Raw genomic sequence first — 26007 nt, forward strand, 5'->3', positions numbered from 1 at the left:
TCCCAAAAGCAGTGGCCTGGAGAAGAGGGACTGGGGGGTGTTGCAGGCACTTGCCCGTCACCCGAAAGTGGTGGCCTGGAGAAGAGGGGCTGGGAGTGGGTTGCAGGCATTCACCCCTCACCTGAAAGCAGCAGTCTGGAGAAGAGGGGCCGGGGGGTGTTGCAGGCACTCGCCCCATGCCCCAAAGCGGTGGCCTGGAGAAGAGGGCCCGGGGCAGGGGGTTGCACGGCTACATAGCCCCAGCGCTGGAGGGTTATAGATGCGGACCTGGGGGGTTGCACGGCTGCCCCCCCCCGCCCCGACCTGAGTACTGAAGGGGAGCCGGGGGGAACGGAAAGGGTGCCCCAGGAGAATTGTGCACACGCATCACCATCCCCCCCACCAGGGAGAAACTGGAGTGAGTGGGAGAGGTCACGATGTCTGCCCCGCCGCAGACCTTTCCGCCCGCGAAGCTGGATGGTTTTTGGGCAGAGGGGAAGGGAACTGGGGAGCAGGACGCCGTAGGGCCTCACAGCCGCTTCCCCCACCGCCCCGTATGAGGGCGAGCAGCGATGCCCAAACCCGCGGCGTGAAGCCCCGCTCCGCTCTGCTCCCCAGTCCCGTCCCGTCCGTACCTTGAACGACATGCCGCCGCAGTAGCAGCAGCAAGCCAAGTACAGAGCTCAGTGCCACCGCCGAGGGTTTAAACACCTCGGCCGCCGCCGCTGATTGGTCGCCCTCTGCCTCCCTGCTGGCTGCCGGCGTTCCGTTGCCGTGGCGACCCCAAACGGACGCCCAAGGTCATTGGAAAGGGGGCGGGACTACGGCCGCGGCGGGCGCACCTGCTCGTGCGCGCCCCGGAGGCGGTTGGGGCTCTTCCCCGCGCGGGGGGCGACAGGCAGGCGGCGGCCTCGGCGGGGAGCCCCTGTGCGGGCGAGCCGCCGGTGACAGGCCCACCACCCGCCCCGCGGCCGGCTGCCGCCGGGAGGCGGCGCTCGGGCCCAGGAGAAGGAAGGGCCCGGCAGCCCCTGTTTCGGCGGCGCCTGCCCCCGACCGGCTCCTGCGCTCCCAGCCGGAGGTGGACCCAGAGCGCGCTGTTGACGCAGGCTCTTCCCCGGCAACTTTGCGCTTTACATCCCAGCTGACGTTTGAACCAGAGAAGTCGAGATGCACTTACAGCGTTGCTGAAAAACGCGTTTATTTTTTAACTCGTTATGCACAGATACGTGGCTTGCCGCCAGATGTACCATACATAGCTGCAGTTCGTTTTACATCTTTGTTCCATCTTCGAAAGTGTTTTGTTGCAATTGTCTGCACGCAAATCAAGTGACTAGACTAAAAACTCCCCCACCACGGTATTTATTAAAACATAAATCAGCTGGCCCACACCTGCGATTTGAAAACCCGCCCTGGCAGCACGGTTCTAACAGATCTTGCCGGGGGGGAAGCCTGAACGCTGCTTTGGAGGATTACTGCCGGATACCGGTTCTTGTTCGACGAATTTAAGATAGACAACACTTATTGCCATTGTCCTCCCTGCATGTCTGCTGAGCAACACACAAAAACCTGCTGAACGCGTGTTAAGGTGCAGGTTTGCACTTGCCTGAAGTATCCAGGTACCAGCTCACCTTCGCTGCCAGGATCACCTAACGTGGTCCCAGCCACCTTCACTGGTTCCAGGTCCTGTTGCTAGCAGCTGAAGTAGGAAATCAGCCTTTCCTCACAGAAAGTTGTGGCAAGCGTGAAGGCTTTTCCATTATGTTAAGCTAACTTGATTTGAAAAGAAAAATCACCCCCGTTTTCATCTACCTATCACAATGGGGCTAATGCTTGGTTTGGTGAAACGCTGTACAATCACCTCAAACATGAGTGGCACGTGTAAATATTAACTGAAGGTTTTTGTTCGAGTATGGTTTTCAAAACTGAAAGATCACCCTGCTTATAGGCCAAGTGTAATTGTAGCACTGTTATTCAAGTGACTTGAGCCTTCTGGAGGAGGCAAGGTGAGAAAAGCACCGCCAAAGGCATAAATCGGAAGAAAACAGGATCAAGCTTTAAGAACACTGCTGGTTCTGCAGCATTACCCCGAGAAATGAGGGACTGTGATCACTCAATCTTCATTACTGTATGTAAAAGCAATGCGACTTCTAGAAACTTTCTGGCTGCAGTTTTTCAAGTCAGCCCCGTATTGCAGATAGTGTTTTAACACAGCACCGTGGGGAGTGTGGGGGGACAATGGAATGCAAACTTGTTTAACAGTTACAAAAGAAACTGTGCAGTTTCCATAAACAGTCTGATCACAAGAGAAGCAGAATTGCTCAAGGATGTTTCAAACGGCATTGCTGGTAAATCTGATCTGACCATGTAACTCCTACATCGGTCTATCCTCAAATTCCACCAACATCAAGTCCAGTCTTTATCATGATACTGATAAAGGTACTGATCCTAAATACCAGAACGAGAAAACAGTATGACAAAATAAGACTGCCACGATACATGGAATGATGAAAGATGTCCTCATTTCTTGCCAACTACTGAATTGATTTGCTGAATTCCAAGGAAAATATTTAAGGGCTTCAGACAAGAAGAAAAGAGGGCACAGGAAGACTGTAAACAGCTGTAAGGTAACTATCTCTGAAGACCTATGTTATTACCTTGTTGACAGGTTTTCACTGAAGACAAGAGATTGTTTTCTTTGCAGTATTAAGACCCCAACACGCATAATTCTTTCTTAAACACACTCTTTCTCTTTCCAGTCAAGAAGTCTCAATTTACAGTTTGTTTCAGCAATGTGCCAAGTCCCAGACTACTGTCACAGTTTAGCATTCTAAATCTGGACTGCTTCCTTGGGTAAGACAAAAAGGTATAGTTGGCTACAGTACACCTACAGCTGTGTTATGGTATTATGAAAAAAATCAAGTAAATGACAGAATAATGTATCTTGAAGAAGTGAAGTTTACCTGTGTGCCAGGATGCTCACTGATTAATTACTTTAAGCTTCAAACTATTGCGTTTGCAGTTATTCATATAAAAAGTACAAAAAATTTATTTTACAGTGTGTTTTTTAAGTCTTCTCAGGAAACAAAAAAGTGTCTACAATTTTTTCCCCTATTTCTCACTGTTAACCTGTGGATTTCTCTCCTTAAAAAAATAACTTGACATAAATTTAAAACAGTAACATCTATTTGCTCTGATTCATTAAGTTTAGAAATCAGATTTGTATGCTGAGACATAATATAAAAACTGTTTATTTCTATTATCTAACAAAGTGTGCAAAAAACATGACTTCATGTTGTTTTTTACTCCCTGTAATAAGCATGTAATTATTTTTCATTCAAGAAGTCTTCAAGCTACATTTGAAAGAAAGAAAAATATTTTTCAATTGATTATTGTCCTGATTTCAGCTAGGTCAAAGTTATTTTCTTCTCAGTAGCTGGTACAGTGTGTTTTGGATTTAGTGCGAGAATAATGTTGATAACAAACTGATGTTTTAGTTGTTGTTAAGTAGCGCTTATCCTAAGTTAAGGATTTTTTCAGTTTCTCATGCTCTGCTGAGGGAGCATGGCAAGGACAGCTGACCTGAACTAGCCAGAGAGATATTCCATACCATAGAACGTCATGCTCTCTATATGAACTGGGGGGAGTTGGCCGGGAGGGGCCAATCACTGCTCAGGCATTGGTCAGCAGGGGGTGAGCAATTGCACTGTGCATCGCTTGTCTTTTCTTGTGTCCCCCCCCCCTTTTTTTTGTTAATATTCCTTTTCATTACAATTATTATTATTAATTATTATTGTTTTTATGATATTTTATTTTACTTTAGTTATTAAATAGTTCTTATCTCGACCCACTAGTTTTACTTTTTTGTCCCCAATTCTCCTCCCCATCCCACTGGGAGGGGGGGGAGTGAGCGAGCAGCTGTGTGGTGCCTTCTTGCTGGCTGGGCTTAAACCACAACAATTACGTTTGCATTCCAATATAAACTATTTCCATTTCCCACTGCTAACATGAAATTATAATCATGATGTTCCATTCGTAAAAGATTAAGCATGGAACATATCCAGACTTCTGTTTAATAAACACCAAGTACAGATTTCCATTATTTTCACATATACAGCAAATATTCAAGTCCTTATTTCCTTTATAAAAGCACCTTGATCCTATTTTAATATAGTGCTTAAAAAAATTCAAATATATAGTACATTTGTTTCTGTACATGTATGTGCAAGATCTCCTGTCAAAAATACGAGTATGGAATCCTACAGCTTCACCGTTTGCACCTCCTTTGGTGAACATAACTTTCTATCACATGATATAAGTACCATCTTTGTAGTATTTCATGGATTCTAGTTGCTGAGTCATTGCAAGGACATCCTGAAATCCTGTACTGAGTCCAGACATGTGTTGAAAATAAGCTTCCTTCTCCACTTGGACAGTTAGGTTGTTTACGCCAGCATCTTTCAGAATTGCTGTAACCTGAATAGAACAGTATGGTTAACATTAGTATTACACTTAATATGCATCTCACAGTAACTTGCAGTAGTATTCTGGCTCTGAAATACTGTAGATTAAAAAAATATCATCATGAAGAATTCAATTTTCTGGAAAATTGAGCTTCAGAGGGTATAGCTTTGCAACTTCTGCATAATGGGTAATTCTCAGTGTCTTGCATAAGTAAATAACCACCTTTTTAAGGAAAAGAAAACCCCAAGGCAGGCAGATACTAGCAAGCCAGTTATAAACCCATGATTAGCATCCCGATATCCCTACTGTTTAGTGCCTGTTTTGTAGCACGAAATCCACCTCCTCCTCCTTGTCTCAGAGCACATGTAGTGCCACTTTCAACAGTGAGAAAAAAATGCCCATACTTTTTTTTTTTGGTAGATGTTTTAGCAAACAACTCTTTATGCAGCTAATTCCAAGCTAGCAGGCAAGAGGAAGTACAGCACTAGAGACCAGCTCCAAGACATTAACTAAAAACTACAAAAATAATCACAAACAGCAGCTTCAAACTTCAGCCTCTGAAAAAGGGCTACAGAGTAAGAAATCAAGACGTTAGGGTCTAAAAACCTTGTACCTTACCTGCTGTACAATTCTCTGTTCCATCACATCTGATACCACTTGCACATGTATTGTACCTGCCACAACACTTGCAGAGTGACACCAAAAATGAGGATCTCTGTAAGATATGACTCCTTCTATTTTTTGAATCTGTAAAGAAATTACATTAGCAACAATTAATTTAAGAACCCATTTTAAACTTGTGTACGTACATGGATGTTGGTGGCAAATATTTCACAGGGAAACAAAGCTGTATAACAAAGCAGCTTTCCAGCTAAGCTGTTATTCAGAAGTATGTAGTACTGAAAGGTCACCTTGCTATTACTGTCAAAGACAAGAAGCTAAAAGTCAAACTAAATGAAAAACCGAGCACAGTGCAATGCTAAATAGGAAGAGAAAAAAGTCATTTAGTGTACAGATCACAATAACATCAACGTATAGACCAACCAGGAGGCTGGCTGGGCACTTAACAATTTCTAGGGCATCTGTTACCTCACTATCCAGGATAAGCAGCTATTTAGTTATCATAGCTGCACTTAATTCAGAGACATAGTATCTTCCCATAATTTTATCATTTTATTAAATTGATCTTTGTACTGGATCTGGCTGGGATGATGTGAACTCTTTTCACAACAACCCGTATGGTTCTGTGTTTTGAATTTGCGCCTAAAACAGTTCTGATAGCACACTGATGTTTTGGCTATTGTTGAACAGTGCTTGGGCACTGTCAAGGCTTTCTTTTTCCCACTCTGCTCATGCCCTGGTGAGTAGGCTGGGGGTGGGCAAGAAGTAGGGAGGGGAAACAGCTGGGAAAGCTGACCCAAGTTGGCCAGAGGGAAACTGCATGCTGTATAACGCCATGCTCAGCAGTAAAAACTGGGGTAGAGGAAGAAGGGGGTTTTTTGGCTTCCAAGGTGGCTGTTGCCTGGAGACTGACTGGGCATCAGTGTGCTTGTGGGAGGTGGTGCAGTGCTTTTTTTTTTTCGCTCTCTCCTTCATTTGTTAAACCGCCTTTGTATTGCTCCCAGATTTTTCTTGCTTTTGCTCTTCCTTTTCTCTCCCTTGTCCCACCAGCAGTGGTGGTGGTAAAGTGGGGAACAAGCAAGTGGCTGTGTGGATGCCTGGCTGCTGGGTGGGGTCAACCTACAGCAACCATATTGTTTTACTGTGATGTATTTTTTAAAAGGCTTTTTCTATTATCTTTCAATGAATTGCTCTTTCACTGTTTTCAAAAAGTGCCTTCTTCATCCTCGGTCTCCCAGAATTGCTGTCTTCCCTTGTCAAAAAGTGAAACCCCACTCTGCACCTCACTTTCCTTTCGCTAAGCAAGCTTCTCCCAGCCAACTTCCATTCATTCTTTTCTTTCTCATGCAGACAAGAACACATCTCCCTCTCTACTAACTGACAGGACATCAGGATAGTGTTCCTTGCTGCCTCTAGTTGATGGCATCCTCAACGAACATGTAACTAGTTCTTTGACAGAGAGGTGTTTCCCACACTGAGGTCTGCACTATGATTCTGGGCAGGAACTTCAAATGAGCCAACAGTGAAGACTAAGTACAACCTCAAAGTAGATACCGTACTGCAGCAGACAGGAAAAGAATGGACTAGAATGAAAAAGTAATTAGAAAAAAAAGCTGTACTTTTTCCATCTCACCTACTGTGAACCAGCATGCCCTTCATGGTATGGACAAATAAGAAAACCTGCAATTACAGGCTCAAGATATAATCTTGTAGCCTGAACTGTACACATCAAGTTTAAAAAGGCCGCAAGCTTTTGGGAATTGCTACCTTACTTTCTTAGTGCTAAGTACTTTTCCTGCACTGTTACCATAATTGTCTGAAATGATGAGCTACCCATAAAAGCAAAAAACAGTACAAGTTTTTTTAGCTGCAAAACAACTTTCATCAGTAGAACTCCTAATCCTGTCACATATCTGCAAAATAGAATTAAAACAACCCAAGACATTAAGTTGTCTAAGACAACGGAAGCTGTCAGACTGAACTACTTGAGTTTAATAATTATTAACAAGTTTTAGCTTTGTATGTTTGTGTATAAAAACATTTAGAATTGTAGTTCTGACCTTTTCTAAAGCTGCATGCAGATCTTTCTCCTGTTCTGGAGGTATCCTCAACAAAAGCACTTGACAGGCATCTTTCAATAGTGGGATAACACTAAGAAAAATCAATGTAGCAATAAAAAGAGAGCAGAGTGGATCAGCTATGAGCCATCCAAATTGCTGAATAAATATCGTTGATACGGTAACACCAACACTGCCAAGAGTGTCTGCTAACACATGCAGAAACACACCTGAAAACAAAATGAACTGAGTGATTAAGTTGAACAGCTCTGTTTAAAATGTACATACATGTTCAACAGCGGAAACACAGTAGGGTTTATTAAACGTAATAAACGCCCCTCAAGCTAAACAGAGGCAATTAGCTGCCTAACCTGGTGCAAAATTAAACAAAACATTTAGCTTTTCTAAAATTTAATTACAAATCAATGTAAAAAAAACCATTTTTACTCCGCAGTGCAATGATCTAGGCAAGCATTCACAGATTAAACCAAACGTGAAGAGTCTTTAAATTGTTAGTGGGATTTGTACTGTATAGCATAATCATTTAACTGCGTATAGAGGGACTCATTGATCCGTAACAGAGGATAAGATCAGTGCAAATGCATTGGCCTGCTCATGTGGACAGACACTAATGTATCATTTGGTTTTTGTATGCCAGTTCTGCTCCAATTTTATAAGACTGTCTATCTGCTACTGCTATGAATTTTATACTTTATACTGCTTTAAGGATGGGTAGCATTCTCAATGTACACTCAACGGGCATAGAAAAATAATCTCTAACCTTTTGTAAGATTAGTGCTAGTTAAGTGTCAGGATTTGAAAGAATACTGAAACAGCTAAGAGTATGGGCAGACTTCACAAAAATGCCAGACAACAGAATAGCCAACTGAATTAGGAAGTAATATAACCAATGAAATATGAGACTATTCGCTAAAATGCTTATGCTCTGACAAGCTTACACGAACAACTCATTCCTTTATAGATTTTTTTATAAGCCAGGTGGTCGGTAAATAACTACTTTCTAACTGCTAGGGGAAAAAATTCTAAGAAGTAGCTATGCTGAAATTTTAGATATATTGCCCTTCTCAGTTAGCTTCTGAATTTAGATTTGAAAAAGAAAGTTTCATCTTTACCACTGTTATCTTCTGAATCACAAATAGAAGCATATTCTAGGTTGCTGGCCTGCATTTGTTCTGCTTCTTATCCCCTCCTCCAGTGTTTTTACAACCAGCTATCATGTGATACCTAGAAGCATGGTAATACCTTTATAGATAGAGACCTTGTACTTTCATTTCCAGATGGAACTTAGAAACAAGGACTTTAAGCTTATTCAGTAAGGTTTACAATGACTACTTATTAATCTTAGTGAAGGCTGTAGATTAATGCTTTTTATTGGTCCTTAAGTATTACTCACACCTAAGAAAGCCTTGCAAAGAAACGTTTCAAGTTATGTTTCTTCAAAGCCATGCAAAGAAATGTTTCAAGTTGTGTTTCTTCAAGTTGAACTCACTAACGAAGAAACAGTTTGAGAAATTCATGTATACCATGTTAAATGGCTGTCAGATCACTTCTGGAGACAGATTTTAAGAATGATGCATAGTATTGGGTCTGATTCTGAGAATCTTCAAAGCCTGCTGGAAATCACATACATCATTTACGATTCAACAATCTGTACTTGCCTCTCATGTTGGTATTCATGCCTCCTCCAGAAGTCCCGTGGGAATGTCCATGACTGTGCCCATGGCCGTGGCTGTGCCCGTGGTGAGAATGGCTGTGATCGTGTGAGTGACAACCTCCCCGAGAAACCCCATGGGAGTGCGCGTGGCTAAAGGCACAGATACCAACAAGGTTTACGATCAGCCCTCCAACAGAGACTGGCTGTGAGAGGAAGAGAAGTTTTAAACTTCACTACATCTGCCCAGAAGTTCAAGTTTATTTTCTAGAACATGGTAATCAGAAACACTATGCACCTAATTAAGAAAAACTGTGGAAGCATTAACATCAACAGGATTATTCTAATATGGATTCCTCATCATATTCCTTTCAGTATACAAGCTGGTTTCAAAGGAATTTTCCTTCCCTCTCAAAAAAATCCAATTCTCCCCAACCTTCCCAAGAACCCCACCCAAAATGCAAAACCTGGTATCCACAAATTAGGACAAGATAGCAAATTTAGTTTTAAGAAGGGGTGATTGATTTTATCTACTTTCATAAAGAGGTAAAGTGGTTCGAATACAAGGTTTGCTTCGCTTTCATTGCCCCCTCCCCCCCAAATTCTATATTGTATGTAGGACACGCACACTCATTGTACTCAACTGAAGACAGCAACTGCTGCTTTACTGGTCGAGTTGTGCTTTTTATCTGTCTGCCTATTTTTCTGCTCTTCTCTTGAAAAACAAGCAAAGCATAAGAGTAATTCCAGCTAATAGAGGAATTAAGCAAGTCCTATTCAGGTGTTATTAGACCTTTTCTTGGCTATGCAGACTGTGCTCATATAGAGGGGGCAACCCTTCCCCCCCCGCCAAGAAACAAAATCAGTAGTAAAAATGGAGCAAATATTGAAGATTAAAAAGAAAAAAAAAAAAAATCAGGCCTCAGTTCCAGCAGTGCCCATTTCTAATTGTGCCTACATAAAAATCTTTCTCTTTGTTACCGAAGAGAGCAGGAGAGCACAAATTTGTGTGTGCGTGTGAAAGAAAACAAGTGAAGCTGGAAATGTGATAAATGAAGGCATGGATTTGCAGAATTCCATAACAAAAAAAATTTAGTTTGAAGAAAATGAACTATTGCATTTGAAAGAAATGGATGGAAGCTTGAAAATTTAAGTAGGGAGCCCCTGAAGAGGCTGTGGAAGGTAGAGAGACGCTGGTGTAGTTAAGATTAGCTATGCACAGCTTCAGGATTGTTTATGCCATAGTAACACACTCAGCATTATGTTATGAATTCTGCCTGATTTCTGAGGTTTCTCAGAGACTAACACAAAATCTCTTCTGTAATAACTGACATTGGTATACATAACAGCTGAACCAAATTTAGTCTTGTACAGATTATTTACTCAGTATCTTTTATTGTAGAAAGACAACCATCTAAAAAGATTACAGCTGTAACATCTTAGAAAAAAATTCAATTTAACTGTTACAATTAAATTATATTCACCCCTATATATTTTCATATTTTAAAACTAGATGAAGTTTGGACTTTAAAATTAGAATATGTTAAAAAGTCAAGGCACAGTTTAGATTAGAGTATGCAACTTTAGTCTCCTAACTTTTTTTTTTTTTTTAATTAAGACAAACATAAATGAACCATTAACTGCCAAACAACACTGAAACAGAATGACAAAACTTACAGTTAGCATATTTGTATCGATGTCTGGAGGATCCACCAGTCTGGCCACCGATTCCATGAAGACAAAGAAAGCAGTTACCATCAGAAAGAGGCCATTAATAAATCCAGAGAGAATTTCTACACGTCCATACCTGAAAGCAAACATATGTACTTTTGAGAGTGAAGAATGGGTACTCTGAACAAATTTCAAAGTTATAATAAATAAAATCATAATACATTTAATACAGCATTAAGACTGCTTTGATTTTTTTCCTCAATGCCACAAAATTGTGCCTTAATTTCTGGGTTATTTACTTCTGACAAGGAGGAAGCTAGTTTGCAACTGTCCAAACACCAATAGTATAAAGCTATAATAATGTAAGTATTTTTTTATATATAGTGCACATTCAGGGCTTCAAACTGCTAAACTGCTATGCAATTTAGCCATACAAATTTTGATTATGTCAGCAGAATTGAAATCCTCATATAAACACTGACTTTGAACATATATTTTTGTTTGACATACATATATATATACAGAGTGAGGCAATTTCTAAATAATATTCACAGTGATAAAGTTTTATTTGTAGAGATAAATGAAAATTACATTTCAGACACTTTTTTGCAGGGGTAAGAGGGGAATAGCATGACCACAAATGGAAGAGACATAGCAAAAACCCCACAGAAGCATGCAACACTAAAACTTCCCAAACATATCTTTATAGCAGGACATTTTGAAAATGAGCAAGTAGAATAATTTTCAGATAGTCCTTCAAGAACCTAATATACATACCCATAGGAAAATATGCGAGTTGCTTTCCATCTTGTCATCAGAGCTGCAAAAAGCCCCATCACTAAGGCAGAACAATCAAAAAGCATGTGAAATCCATCAGAAATGAGACCAAGGCTATTGGTCCATACTCCATAAAAAAGCTCCACAAAAGTGGAAGCCTAAAACAAAAGGGAGTTTGAATTTTTCCTCAAAGATTAACTTGTAATTTAATGTCTTGGTAGCTAGCAGGAAACTCTTATCATAGAACACTTGATAGTTTTCAAAGGTATTGTTTGAAGTATTTCTAGACCATTTTCTCTCTCCTCCAACAAAACAAAAGCGATACATTCCAAGTCTATGAAGAGACATTTTTGAACCTACACTCCCAGAAGCCTTAGACCTAAGAAAACAACCCTCCACAGGAGTAAATTTAAGTTTTCATTTAGAATTTTAAACTAACATTGTGCAGACAAAATTTTCAGCATTTTGTCATTAAACAATGTAACAACTCTGATCTGATCTATTATTAGTGTAAAAGCAATGCTGTCTATGTATCTGTAAGAATTTTCTTCACCAATTAGTTGAGTGTTTAACCTTAGGAATTAGTTTTGAGAACGGTACACGAGGAAATATTTTTAATACATGCATTTTCCCTGTATGATTTACTATTATTAACTGGTCTGCCTATAAGCGTTCTTTTCCATCTTTTATACTCTATAATGGAATTTGTTAAAGTTATCACGGATACTTCAAGTTTCTCCCCGTTTCATTGAATAATTGCCAAAGAATGAAGAGAGATCTTTGCAAATGAGGTTCTATCAATCTTGCTTACTGTATGATCTTTTCCTGTTCGAAAGAGAAGCTAGAAATAAAACTAGCCTACTCCAAAATGACACTAAGCAATCCCACACTTACTCTTCTGTTGTCCCCATCCTTGAAGGCCTTACTAGTTTCAGCTTATCTGCTGGTAACATTGAGATACCTCACCTTAAACGTACCATCATACAAGTATTTACTTACTGGTATAATAGTTACCACATAGAACCAGTGCCGCAGTGTGACAACAAACCAAAGTGACCTGCCACTTACTGTAAGATTAGTGTTAAGAATCTTCTATTTTAACATTCCATCTAATGAAACTACTCTATCAAGGGTCACTTTAAAAACAATCAATCATGAGGCCCTTTTAAAGAATAACTCTTCTTACTGTACTATGTATGTACTACTGTGGTTGGGTTTGACAAAAAAAACCAACAGGCACTTACCAGATTTAGGCACAAGAAATAGAAGATCTGCCTAGAATCATACTCCTCAAGGATTTCTTTCAGTGACTCCTTAATAAACCGGGGTAATGACTGAGAGCTCTGCTGTAATGCATCACCCATGAAGTTATAGAGAGGAGTGCCTTCAGGGGAATAGCCAATAAGGGTACCCTTCTGCCCTTTCCTGGAGGGGGAGGACAGGATATTGGCAGCTGCAAGGAAAGTATTGAAGTTTTTGTTGCTGTTTCTAAGCTTCACAGTGATTTTATAATGTGTTTTATCAGCAGTCAAAGCTTACATGAAATCTGCAGGCAGCAAAGTTATTGTCAACTTCATCTTGAAGTTTATCATTAGATTTCATTGCTATGTAAGATTAGATCATCACTTTCACAACAGATCTATTGCATTCTTTTTTTTGTAGACAGACAGTAAGAGCACAAAGTTACAGGCCCTTTTTATCCAAAAGAATCCGTAAAAGCTCATCCAAAAGAATTCTGCACACATCCATTTTCTGATTGGCTTCCCAGTCACACGGACAATAGATTTATCAAAAGATAAATAAGAATACGTACATAAAATGAAGAAGACAGCACTCACTACCACACCTCCAGAAAGAACATGCTCTGTGCTTTCATGGTGTGGTGGCTTATTCATAGCTCGAAGCTGGTCTGTTATTGGATGTGTCCAAAAGTTGCCAAAAAGCAGTGCACTAATGAAAATAAGAAAGGATCCATATCGAGCACACGTGGAAGCTTCCATCTTGACAGAGCATATGGACTCCACGTAGAAATCCAGGATCACAACAAAAAAGATGACTGTTATGAAAGGCATGATGAGAGAAGACCAAGACTCTACTTTACTCTGCAACAAAAAATACATTTCAAACAGGATTGTTCACCATTAGGTGTGTATATACAGCATTAAATCTAGTTCACTTTCATTACAAATGTTTTCAGCAATCCATCAAAACATAAATACTTTTATACTTCAAATTTATCACATAAAACCAACACTCTAGCTATAGAAAGAGACATACAGTTAATATGCACTACAGTACCTTACTTTAAATACTTTCGTGTGCTTAAAAGCAATGCCATATGCAACGCCATGTTTGCAACAGTCTACTCTCCATAAGCATGCAGGCATCACGAACATGTCTTTAATAATCTACTCCTCAGGAATAAAAGAGCCCTGTATTTATGCAGTCATTAATACTTGTGCTATGTTAGTATATGAATCCAGGATATAATATCTGAGCTAGAAAGATGAAATAAAGTTATCACACAGAAGAGGAAATTATGGTATCACACAGATATACATCAAAATATAGAGGAAAAATTTCAAACAGAGCTTACTACAAAAATAAAGATGGCAACTTTGGTAATTGTAAAGGTATTTTAAAGGAAAGATTTAAATTGTACTTCAAAAGCAGAAGCATTACAAAAAATGATGTATTTTTGTACTTGCTATCTTACCTCTGTTGTCAGAGAAAGGACAATGACCCAGGGGCACAACAGAAGGACGGAAACAAGATGAGACAAAGCTTGAAGACGCTTGGCTCCACCTACATCTACAGATAGTTTTCGGGAAGCCATGTGAAAACCAACCTTACAGCACAATGCCAGTACCAGAAGCAGTACTCCTCCCTGGAAACACAGAAGGATCACGTTAGCATCTCTTAAGAGCCAGATACCTCACTCCAAACAAAGTGACACTTACATGAAAAAAGATTAATATGCTTTCCTTAACTTATCAACAAAAGCCAAAGACAAGGTATTTCCTGTAATTGTTACTCTAGTTAAAACCAGTAACATAGTATACATGGTTATACCTCAGCACTACTCACAACAGCCTACTATGACTTGAAGTTTAAAACTCTCAATAGTGTTAATTGACATACAACAGCAGTGAATAGGTAGCAAACAGCATACGAAGAAAAAGAAAAATCACACAAAACTTGGTTTCCCATCTTCCATTATTAAAAGTGCTGAAAGCATATGTAAACCCCCAAAGTGTGATGTCACCTTGGCCTCTAAGCCTTTCATAACCTTTTCATTCCCTTACCTTTAATTGCACCATACCATATTTCTTCACAATATTTTCTTTCAAAATTGTTCTACAAATGAACAAGATGCACGCACAGCATCTCATCTCCCTTAGAACACACTTGCTTTGCACAGTTAACCAGTCTCTCTAAGCTGCTCCATATATTTTTTTTCCTGTTTTAGTCCTCAATGCAGCCACTTTAGCAACAAGACTAAGCTAACAGAACAGATCAATCAGATAGGTCAATCCCATATAGTAAGATTTTGATAGTTATTCATGCCACCAATTATAATGGGAGTATACTATGGAGAAGTATCAGAATCTGTGTCTTCAAATACAAGCATCTAATATAAAGGAAAGACTGGGGAAAGATAAAGAAGCAGCAACAAAACACAGACCCCAAAAGTGAGCAAGAAACAGCTTATATGCAAAGCATTATGAACATCCAGGATACTGATGACACAATACTTTATGATGATTTTAATAAGACTTTTTAGGTTACGCATTACAGCAAAGTCCTTCTCAGCTATACAAGTTGAATATTGTATGGTTTGGTTTGCTATATTGAAGATGCTCATACTCAATCAGGATGTAAAAATTAAAGTGCTAGTTCCGTTCCAATATGGGGTGCAGATGTTGAACTTTTTGGTTTTGATTTATGCTTGATTAGCTCTGAGGTGGTGAAATTCTTACCTTATATTAACCTACTAAAATACAAGTTATTTAGTTATTTACCTTGTGATCTGCAACACCTAGGAAAGCAATGATTGTATACAGAACATGGGTAAGAGCACTGTCATGATGCCCCTCAGCTAAATAAAAAAAAATTAAGGAAGAGTTTCATTTGATGATTTTTTTTTTTTAACTGAAGAACAGACAGAGGTAGAAGACAACCACAGAAAGCAGAAGTAAGCAAACTGAGCTTTAAGGTTTGTCAGATCCTTAAAATTTAGGAAAGATGAAAATATTTCCACAGAAAATAGTTAAAAATATTAAGGACAAGGGGGAAGAGTATTTTAAAACATGAGCACATAGTCACTGTTAAATACTGTACAGCAGTCATGATACAGGATTTATGTTAATTTTGGCAATGAGACTTTGAAAAATGTACTCAACAGCATTAAAAATTAGATTGATTTTCACTAAAAGCTCTAAAGCAGCAAGTTGCCTGAAATATCGTCTATATCTTTCCAGTTTCTAAATATTTATACTTTAGAAAACAAAGAGTAATTGACAAGCATAATGCAGCAAATATTAAAATAATGATAGCTTTTGGGAAAACTACTACAGGGCACTTTAACAATGAATTTACTCACTGAAAACTCAGTGGGTTAATCAATACTATTCCTGAATATACCATCTGCATCTGTAATTCCATGTTTTCATCCCTCCTTGAGAAAGTTTACTTTCACCTTATTTGTTTTTACTGTCCATCCTCAAGATGTACCACTTTTTGCCAGTACACTTCACTATGATGAGACGACCTGTTGAAAACTTACTTCACGATCAATTTCAATTTACTCAGTGCCTTTGAAAGCATGTTAGCCAGCTTCCACTTGCAGCTTAAAGTCCATTGTTGTTGGAGCTACCGCAGGCTATTTCACACCGCTTTTCAGCCTAGCAGATGAACTGAGACTACCACATTTGCAAAAGCACAAAACAATCTTTAAGCCACTCCATGGTATTTGAAAAGTCACAGCAGTCAGGTGAAGTCCCCAGAGACTGAAAAAAGGGAAACATCGCACACATTTTTAAAAAGGGCAGAGGGAGAACCCAGGGAACTACCAACCTGTCAGCCTCACCTCTGTGCCTGGGAAGATCATGGAACAGATCCTCCGAGAAGCCATGTTAAGGCACACGGAGGACTGGGAAGTGATTCCAGACAGCCAGCCTGGCTTCACCAAGGACAAGTCTTGCCTGACAAACCTAGTGGCATTATATGATGGAGTGACTACCTCAGTGGACAAGGGAAGATGTCACCCATCTGGACTTCTGTAAGGCCTTTGATATGGTCCCCCACAACATCCTTCTCTCTGAATTGGAGAGATATGGATTTGATGGGTAGACTGTTCAGTGGATAAGGAATTGGCTGGATGGTTGCATCCAGCAGGTAGTGGTCAACAGCTCACTATCCGGACGGAGATCAGTGATGAGTGGTGTCCCTCAAAGGGTCTGTATTAGGACCAGTACTGTTTAGTATCTTCATTGATGACATAGACAATGGGATTGAGTGCACCCTCAGCAAGTTTGCAGATGCCACCAAGCTCAGCGGTGCAGTTGACATGCCTGAGGGATGGGATGTCATGCAGAGGGACCTAGACAAGCTTGAGAAGTGGGCCCCTGTGAACCTCAGGAGGTTCAACAAGGCCAAGTGCAAGGTCCTGCACCTGGGTCAGGGCAACCCCTGGTATCAATACAGGCTGGGGGATGAAGGCATTGAGAGCAGACCTGCGGAGAAGGACTTGGAGGTACTGGTGGATGAAAAGCTGGACGTGATCCAGCAATGTGCACTCGCAGCCCAGAAAGCCTACCGTATCCTGGGCTGCATCAAAAGAAGCGTGGCCTGCAGGTTGAGGGACTTGATTCTGCCCCTCTACTCCGCTCTGGTGAGACCCCACCTGGAGTACTGCGTCCAGCTCTGGGGTCCTCAGTACAGGAAAGACATGGACCTGTTGGAGTGGGTCCAGAGGAGGGCCACAAAAATGATCAGAGGGATGGAACACCTCTCCTGTGAGGAAAGGCTGAGTGAGTTGGGGTTGTTCAGCCTGGAGAAGAAAAGGCTGTAGGGATACCTTACTGCAGCCTTTCAGTACTTAAAAGGGGCTTATAAGAAAGATGGGGACAAACTTTTTAGCAGGGCCTGTTGTGATAGGACAAGGGGTAATGGTTTTAAACTAAAAGAAGGTAGATTCAGACTAGATATAAGGAAATTTTTTACGATGAGGGTAGTGAAACACTGGAACAGGTTGCCCAGAGAGGTGGTAGATGCCCCATCCCTGGAAACATTCAAGGTCAGGTTGGATGGGGCTCTGAGCCTGATCTAGTTGAAGATGTCCCTGCTCACTGCAGGGGGGTTTGACTAGATGACCTTTAAAGGTCCCTTCCAACCCAAACCATTCTATGATTTTGTGATTCTACGAATCTTTCTGGATATATGGAGAAGACTGCCAGCCAGGCTGTCAACCATTTAATACACAGACTTAGGCTACAGCCATTATGTCTAGAATTTCTAAAAAAAAGGAGAGCTGATCAAAAAAGCTTCTAACAATCCTAAGTGGTCTGAGATGTGCAAATGGGCAGGGAGCCTTTAACTACAATTTAAAATCTATAGCTATGTTCTAAGTTCTGAAAGTAAGCAATGCTATTCATTCCGCTGTAAATATCAGTATGTAGATGTAAAAGTAAAATCTTATGTTATAATATTCTTGAAAGGTAAGATTCCTATTAGGAAAAATGCAAGCATATTTAATTCAGTGCACTCAACTTCACATTTTCTCTGTCCCAGTAATAATAGGCACTTGCTCTTGCTCTTACACATAGCAAGAAAGGATACGATGTTCTGCTATCTTAGCCATGAGGTCGTCATTATCAAAAAGCAGTAAGCAGATGACAGCTGTGATGAAAAATGCAGCACCTCTTGTCTGTAAAAAAAACAAAACACAAAAACACACCCCAAAAATTTTTATGTGCTGAAACAGATTAATCTAAAAAAATCCAGGAAATCAGTCCTCTCCCTCCCCTCCTCCTGATCAATCTAAGCATATTTTTGTTAAGTAAGAAAAACATGAGGAAAAAAATATTTTTTTTTTTAATTTTTTTAAAAAATTGACCTGGACAATATGATTTTATATTTATTCTGGTTTTCAGATTTACCAGATAACTCAGGGCAAATCACCACTGTAACAAGCTAGAAGCCTGTATCTTACAAACTTCAAGTGTGATTGCTTCCTTCTTCATGGTGTGTTTCTGCCTGCCAGAGTGCACAGGTACTTTAGCCTGATGATTTAATATTTTGTAGCAGCAAGGAGCCATAAACAAGATCTAGTGGACAAACTGTAGAATTTTGTCTTAGGGGAGGCGAAGGCTAGAGCACTGTGCAAAGGCTCTAAGAAAGCAGAGCTCTGCAGTGCTTTTATAGGGATGGTACAGAGGTAGCTATGAAATCCCAGCGCCCAGAGCTTTCACCACCCTGTTTTAAGACACTGCAATTTTGGTATTCATCATCTTGGCAAGACACTGAGCTCTACAGCTAAAAAATACTATTACAATTCATCTTCTGAAGCCAAATACAGCTATCACCTTCTTGTTTTGGAAAGTCAGCTGACCTCTTTGCCACAGTTCACTTCATAAAGCTGAAATACTCAAAGGACAGCGTTATCACTCCCTTGTTTCTGCTGCGTTAGATATGCAGCTTAACTGCCAAGCATGGCCCACCACAACACAGATTGACAAAGAACCTCTCTGAAGCTCTGCATCTACCCCTTGGGTGGCTGGCTGGAGAAAAAATTTGTCTTCTAGACGAAGAGCTTCATGCTGGATGCCCTAAGCATCTCAATTTGAGGGGGGTGGGCATAGAGAGTCAGAGCAGATGACTGTGCTACTCACTCTAAGGCCAGCCTAAAAGTGATTAAGGGACTCCAGCAGCAGTTATGATTCAGAGTTTTCAAAACTCTCAGCCTGAGGCAGCACCAAAACCAGACCTTCTCCTACACAGCAAGTATTCTAGCCTCAGGCATATGACATCATAAGGTATCTTCCTCCAGCTCCACTTTTTTGAGTGAAAGTGGTGAAGACTCCTAGGTGCTGGCACGAGCTCATTCCACTTAGGGCTGATTAGGCACAGTTAGAGAACACCTTGCGAAATTGTGTGTAATGGGACTCAGACAAAGGATGTCTCAAGTACAGATCTCTAATTAAGTGAAAGACTGGGCCCAAGTATTCAGCACACACAGGCTCATGCAGACCTTAAAGTACTTAGAGAACTTTTTGGCAGAAAACCAACAAAGTACATGAAAAAGCTACAGACATTGAAGAGGCTAGGCAGGGATCTGGAGACTGTATTGCTGGACTTCAGTGCCTAAAGGCCAGGACCACGACATGCACATATGTCCTTTTGTCAGTTTGGACCCCAAATCCTGTTACAAAGAATGCTGAAGTGTAAAAATCATTCTCAAGGTTCTTTTCCGCCTTCAAACAGAAAAAATTCTCAGGTATCTGCCATGGATCTCCAGCAGCTTCACCCACTGTTTCTCTCTTAATGTCATATTTATTATTTCAAGTAGTACATTTTATAATTTTACCACTAATTAAACTAAAAAAAGCACAGTTTCTATGAACATAGGTCCAAAACACTGTTTGTTCCAGGTAGAAAAGTACTTGAATTTATAGCATTCAGTATCTTTTACATTTGGTAAAATGAATTTTTAAATACCTTTGCTGGTCCTCCACCTGAGCTCGTGAACAAGACACTAAGGAGTGATAGCACAACCACATCACTGTGCTCAAACAGCAACAATGTCCTAGAAAAACGTGAAATAAACACTTATGTCCACTTATAAGTTTATCTCACAAGCTTAATATATACTATTTCAGCTAAAATTCAATGACACAGCAGTCAAAGATTTATCCTGTGATTTCAATAGCAAGTTTAAACAATTCAAAAGGATAAATGCAAATCTATTTGCCTTCACCAGCAATAGATCTAGCTGCGGACAGCTAGACGCATCACAAAACAAAGAACTTCCTAAATCAAGGAACAGATTAAAATTATTCATTTATAGATTACTTTAAATTGTACTTTCTTCTAGTAACACAACAAGATACTAACTTACTCAAAATGGAATTATTATTCCCATTACAATACCTCCTCTAAACCAAAGTTTCTGGCGCTCAGAAAAAAGAGGTCCTGTCCTGTATCCTGTTTATTGAGGTGTTAATGGTCTAGTAGTTTATGCAACCTCAGAACATCTTAATTGCTGAAAATAAGAAATTCTAACTTGCACACTATCTCCTTCAGATAGCAAAGGCTGACTAACAAGCTATATTGACAGCTTTTCAGAGTGGAACATGACAGTAATAATCGCTGTCAAGTTTACCAAATGCTTCTGCCATTCTCCACACAGCAATCCAGGCTGCTAGGGTCCACGTTACTGGTTCTGTTTGGGAAGACTGCCAGCACCCAGAAAGGCACTACAGTATTAAGAACTCCTATTATTCTCGGGTGTGCCTTCTTCTGTGTAGAGGATAAAACTTCAACTTCATAAAATGTATTATTTAAGGCTTTACCTTCCTCTCTCTAATGAAAGATGCTGTCTAACTGTGCTGGTTTTGGCTGGGATAGAATTAATTTTCTTCATAGTAGCTGGTATGGGGCTACGTTTTGAATTTGTGCTGAAAACAGTGTTAACAATACAAAGATCTTTCAGTTACTGCTGAGCAGTGCTTACACAGAGTCAAGGCCTTTTCTGCTTCTCACACCACCCCACCAGCGAGTAGGCTGGGGGTGCAGCACAAGAAGCTGGGAGTGGACACAGCCAGGACAGCTGACCCCAACTGACCAAAGGGATATTCCAGACCATATGACATCAGGCTCAGCATATAAAGCTGGGGGAAGAAGGTGGGAGGGATGTTTGGAGTGATAGAGTCTGTCTTCTCAAGTAACCGTTACGCGTGATAGAGCCTTGCTTTCCTGGAGATGGCTGAACACCTGCCTGCCGATGGGAAGTGGTGAATGAATTCCTTTTTTTGCTTTACCTGTTAAACTGTCTTTATGGCAACCCACGAGTTTTCTCACTTTTAGCCTTCTGATTCTCTTCCCCATCCCACCCGGCGGGGAGTGAGCAAGCGGCTGTGCAGTGCTTAGTTGCTGGCTGGGGTTAAACCACGACACTAATCCATTAACCTTCATTTCTGGAAGTCTAATGTTATTCTTTTTTAGTTACTCAGTCAGCACTGCCAACAAACAGCACAAGTGATTTTACTCAGAGTATATGCACTAATGCCACCCAATTCCAACACAGCACAGGCATATGATTAGATAAAGCAGTGCCCTGCAACAAATGCAGAAATTGATTCTAGTTACCTGGCACAGGAATACAAGCTGCTATCACTAGCTGTCAAGCCATGGACTCCCAACAGTTACATAAACAATTGGGGTTACATTAATGAGACTAGGAAATGATGAAATCCACAGTCAGTGATCTCATATCATTCACATCAATAGTTCAAGCACTATCAAGACTTTCCACTGGCATCTTGTCAAAGAATGAATGAAGAAAATTACAAATTCTACAGAAAATTACATGTAGCTTTTCCCAAGCACAACAGAGTTCACTGGAAAAAGCATAAAGATCCATTTAAAATTTCAAAAAATAGAGCAAGAGGCTGGCGTCATGAGCTAATGGATACAAAACAAAAAACCAAAGGAACAAGACAGGGAAAGATCACAAAAATTAGCTTAAAAAGATAACACATTGTTTACAGTTAATATATATTTACCTCAGTGGTCCACAAAGAGTACGGCCAAAAAACCACAAGAGTGAAATGATAGATCCCACAACAGCATGCTTAAAAATTTTGATCCACTACAAAAGAAAGGTATTTCATTATAATTTTCTCCACTGTTTCAGAATAAACACCCCACTATTAGCATTCTTCTAGCACAGCAGCTGTAGAAATAGAGGGGAAAACATACGCTCTGCAAGTTCTGCAAAATTTAGAGTACGATTATCTTAACTACTTTGCCAGGCAACTAAGGTTTCTTTGGACATATCATGAACCAGAATTACTTATTTCTTTTCTACCACAGTACTAGATTCTATAGTATAGTCTGAGATCTCTTTAATAAGAAGCCTGAAAAAACGCTGAAAAAAATTCAAGTCCATTTACCTGTCAAAGATGCTGTTTGTTTTCTAATCTATTTTATGTATCTGATAAATATATATAGAACTAGATAAAACATCCAAGATAAAGAGACTAAGACCTTAAGTCTACATACATTTATGCATGTGTTAAATTCTTTCTTCAGGATGCAGGTTATAATTCAGCTATTCAATACATTATTAACTGTAAATGCAAATTTTTAAAGAAAAGTAACTCATTTTGGAAATACATTAAACAAGACAAAGTACCTACAACAAACATCACATCCTCAAAATGCAGAATTTAAAAATTTTAAACAAGAGCAAAACAATACACACACAGATTTTTCCAAACACAAATCAAAGATGCAATTTATGCCTGTTCACACTTTAAAATTCTGCCATACATGTCTAGTCAGGAAAGCAGTTGACATTTGTAACATTTCTCAGGCTATCCTTCAGATTCTCTCTACTTAGCACATACACTGATGACATCGTGCATGGATCAAGTTTTTGTGCACACAATTACATAAAACCAAGATGAATATGGAGCAAATGAAAATATCTTAAACAGCAGGTTCCAACCTGGCCCTACTCTGACATCTCAGGATACTGGGAACTCAACACAGGTTTGAAGAGCATAGACTAGCCCCTCATCACAACGCACCACGCAAAAGCACTCTTTTGGCATGGGGAACATGACTGGAGCATTTCAACATTCTGGCAGTCCAGAAACTGCCCTCTGAAACTGTCAAAGTCAGCCAAGTAGACTAAGCTCTTCTTGCAAATCCAGTCCTCAGAACAGATGCTTGTATGGAGCCAAGGACCAATCTTTTCACAATACATGGCTAAAAATGCTGATTGTTTTTTACAGTGCACTAGACACAAAGTTAGTTACATGCTTCTGGGAATTGCTATCACATCTTCCAAGTGCAGCAACCTTTGTTCCCCTTTCATTTTTGGCAAGAGCCATGCTGTCAAGAATATCTACAAAGACGTGAATCATTATTACATGTGTCAACTCACCTGATGCTTGGTTACCACTTTTCCAGAAGAAAATGGTTTTTGAAACAAAACCATAAAAAATGCAGACCTGTTAAAAGAAGAAAGTTTTCTCTATTTGTGTATTAGCAGTCAGCTTTTTATTCACACCAGCTCTAAATAACTAGGCCTTTCCTATCAGGCTCAGTTGACAACATGGCTTCTCTACATTTTTCATTAAAAGGCCACACTGACCACACCCACTGGTTTTATTTTCCCTGCTGCATTGTGTCAGAAATCAGTACAAAGGTCATGACAAGTGAACTTCAGTTCTGGTCAATTTTAAATGCAAGTTCTTCAGAGAATGACTAATGAGAACTCTACCTGTGATTTACAAAAATCAAAATACTGATCTCAGAAATTTTGAGGAGAAATACTACTATGTTTTTTATTAGCAAGATACATACACCTGAAGGCTTACTCACATACAGAATGGTGAATACACAGCATGTTAGAAATGGTAAGGAACAGCACACATCTTCCTCAACTGGGATCAAGAGTAAGTGATGGGGAAAAACACTATGGTGAAATGTAAACAAATTTGAAATAGAAGACAAAAATGAGGTTCCAAATGTTCCAGCTCTGCCCGGTTTATTACAGAAATGCTCTTCCACATCATATCAGGTAAACATGAAGCAGGATTGTGTCTGCAAAGATTGTTTCTGTATATTTGCTATCAGTTTCTACACTTCAGATCTCAATCAAGGAAAAACAGCAGTTGAAGCTCACAAGAACTAGAGGAATAGAAATTACAAGGAAGAAAGCTTGTCTTCTACACCCTTCTTAAGAAAATTTGGACATGTCTGAGTTTCCTATGATCAGTACTGTCATAGCATGATCAATTTTGAAGTAGCAAAAACATTGAAGTTTCTCAAGGCTAAAGTGGCCTTATGGAAAGATCTGGATAGACCTGGAGAGCTGAGCAATCACCAACCATATGAAATTTAACAAGAGGAAGTGCCTGATTCTGCACCTGGGACGGGGTAGTCCTGGTTACACGTACAAATTTGGGGAGGAGAGGCTGGAAGGCAGCCCCGTGGAAAGAGATCTGGGGGTTTGGGTTGATGGCAAGTTGAACATGAGTCAACAGTGTGCCCTGGCAGACAAAAGGGCCGACTGTGTCCTGGGGTGCATCAAGCACAGCACAGCTAGCTGGTCGAGGGAGGTGATTGTCCCACTCTCCACTGCACTGGTGCAGCCCCACCTTGAGTACTGTGTGCAGTTTTGGGTGCCTCAATGTAAGGATAGGAAACTGTTAAATGCGTCCAGAGGAGGGTGAGCAAGATGGTGAAAGGCCTTGAGAGCAAGACTTAGGAGTGGCCTAGGTCACTTGCCTTGTTCAGCTTGGAGAAGAGAAGGCTGAGGGGTGACCTCATCACAGCCTACAGCTTCCTCAAGGGGGGCAGCAGAGGTGCTGATCTCCTCTCTCTGGTGACCAGCGATAGGACACGAGGAGATGGAAAGAAGCTGTGTCAGGGGAAGTTCAGATTGAACATTAGGAAAAGGTTTTCTATTGAGAGGGTGGTCGGTCACTGGGACAGGCTCCCCAGGGAAGTGATCATGGCACCAAGCCTGTCAGAGTTCAAGGAGTGTCTGGATGATGCTTTTAGTCATGTGGCTTTGTGTTAGGTAGTCCTGCAAGAAGCAGGGAGATGGACTTGATGATCCCTATGGGTCCCTTCCAACTAGAGATATTCTACATTTCTGAAATTATAGTGAGCAGAGATATGAGAGAAAAACACTGCTATGAACAGAGTATTTCCTGGATCCACTGGTACACCTTCTCTTCCTCGATTAATCTATAACAACATAAGGCGGGGTATAAGCTTGACGCTGACAGAGAACACCATGGACAAAGTGTGCCTGAACAGCGGCGGACAGGGCTTCACCCCCTGCACACTCACCCCGGCTGCACTATAAAGATAAACTGCACGAGGTGGACCGCTTTCAGAAGATCGTAGGATTCAAACAGCCCCACGGCTTTCAAAAACTTGGTGAAGCACAGCAGCACGATGTACCGCGTCAGCCTGCAAAAGCGGAAAGGGCCGTTCGCGCCTGCCACCACGCACACGCCGCCGCCTCCCGGGCCAGGCCCCGGTCCCAGGCCCAGGCCCAGGCCCAGGCCCAGGCCCCGCCCCCGGTCCCGGTCCCGGTCCCGGTCCCTCCCCCTCCCCGGCGGCCCTGCGCCTCACGCGGAGGAGGCCGCCGGCTCCCGCCGCCCGCGGAAGGCTGAAGGGCGATGCTCGCTGCTCCCCAGAGGGAGGGACGGCGACGGGCTGCCCCCCTCACCCAGCGGGGCGGCCGCTCCCCCCCCCCGCCCCCCCCCCCCGCCGCCGTTACCGGGCGGTGGGCACATCGACGGGCCCCAGCACGCCGCCGCCGGCCAAGGCCTGCCCGCTGTACTTCTCCTCCATGCCGGGGCAGGGCAGCGGGCGCGGCCCTACGCCCCTGCGAGGGGAGAGGTGCGAGGGAAGGGGTGCGAGCGCTCAGGCGCGGCGCGGCCCGCCTCCCCCGCAGCGGGGGCACCTCATCCTCCGCGGCCGGTAGGGCCGCCGCAGCGGGAAGGGAGCGGGAGGGCAGGC

General features: G+C 41.3%; 1 protein-coding gene across 2 annotated transcripts; it reads right to left on the minus strand.

The window, feature by feature from the left end:
* Positions 1–1160: 1160 nt before the first annotated feature.
* On the minus strand, positions 1161–26007 carry LOC128137114 (zinc transporter 5-like). 2 transcript variants are annotated; one of them, XM_052777781.1, is made up of 16 exons: positions 25766–26007; positions 25330–25452; positions 23411–23477; positions 22023–22108; positions 19957–20044; positions 18079–18166; positions 15261–15337; positions 13955–14125; positions 13052–13340; positions 12483–12691; positions 11239–11396; positions 10468–10597; positions 8798–8996; positions 7122–7348; positions 5059–5187; positions 1161–4452 (listed from the first exon to the last, which is right to left on the minus strand). In XM_052777781.1, exons 1-16 carry the CDS (start codon positions 25837–25839, stop codon positions 4282–4284), a joined length of 2286 nt encoding a protein of 761 aa, XP_052633741.1. In that variant the 5' UTR covers positions 25840–26007; the 3' UTR covers positions 1161–4281. The 2 variants fall into 2 exon arrangements, with proteins under 2 accessions (XP_052633741.1, XP_052633740.1); XM_052777780.1 differs by lacking the exons at positions 15261–15337; positions 18079–18166; positions 25330–25452; positions 25766–26007 and having other exon boundaries at positions 23411–23685.

Source organism: Harpia harpyja, chromosome Z (assembly GCF_026419915.1).
Source record: "Harpia harpyja isolate bHarHar1 chromosome Z, bHarHar1 primary haplotype, whole genome shotgun sequence".
Taxonomy (NCBI): domain Eukaryota; kingdom Metazoa; phylum Chordata; class Aves; order Accipitriformes; family Accipitridae; genus Harpia; species Harpia harpyja.

Coding starts and splice junctions, on each gene's coding strand:
- LOC128137114 (XM_052777781.1), bottom strand. CDS start 25,839: ATGGAGGAGAAGTACAGCGGGCAGGCCTTGGCCGGCGGCGGCGTGCTG. Junction 14,126..15,260: donor TAGGTGTTGCAGATCACAAG/GTAAATAACTAA, acceptor CTGTGTTTCCAG/GGAGGAGTACTGCTTCTGGT. Junction 4,453..5,058: donor AACAGAGAATTGTACAGCAG/GTAAGGTACAAG, acceptor TGTTCTATTCAG/GTTACAGCAATTCTGAAAGA.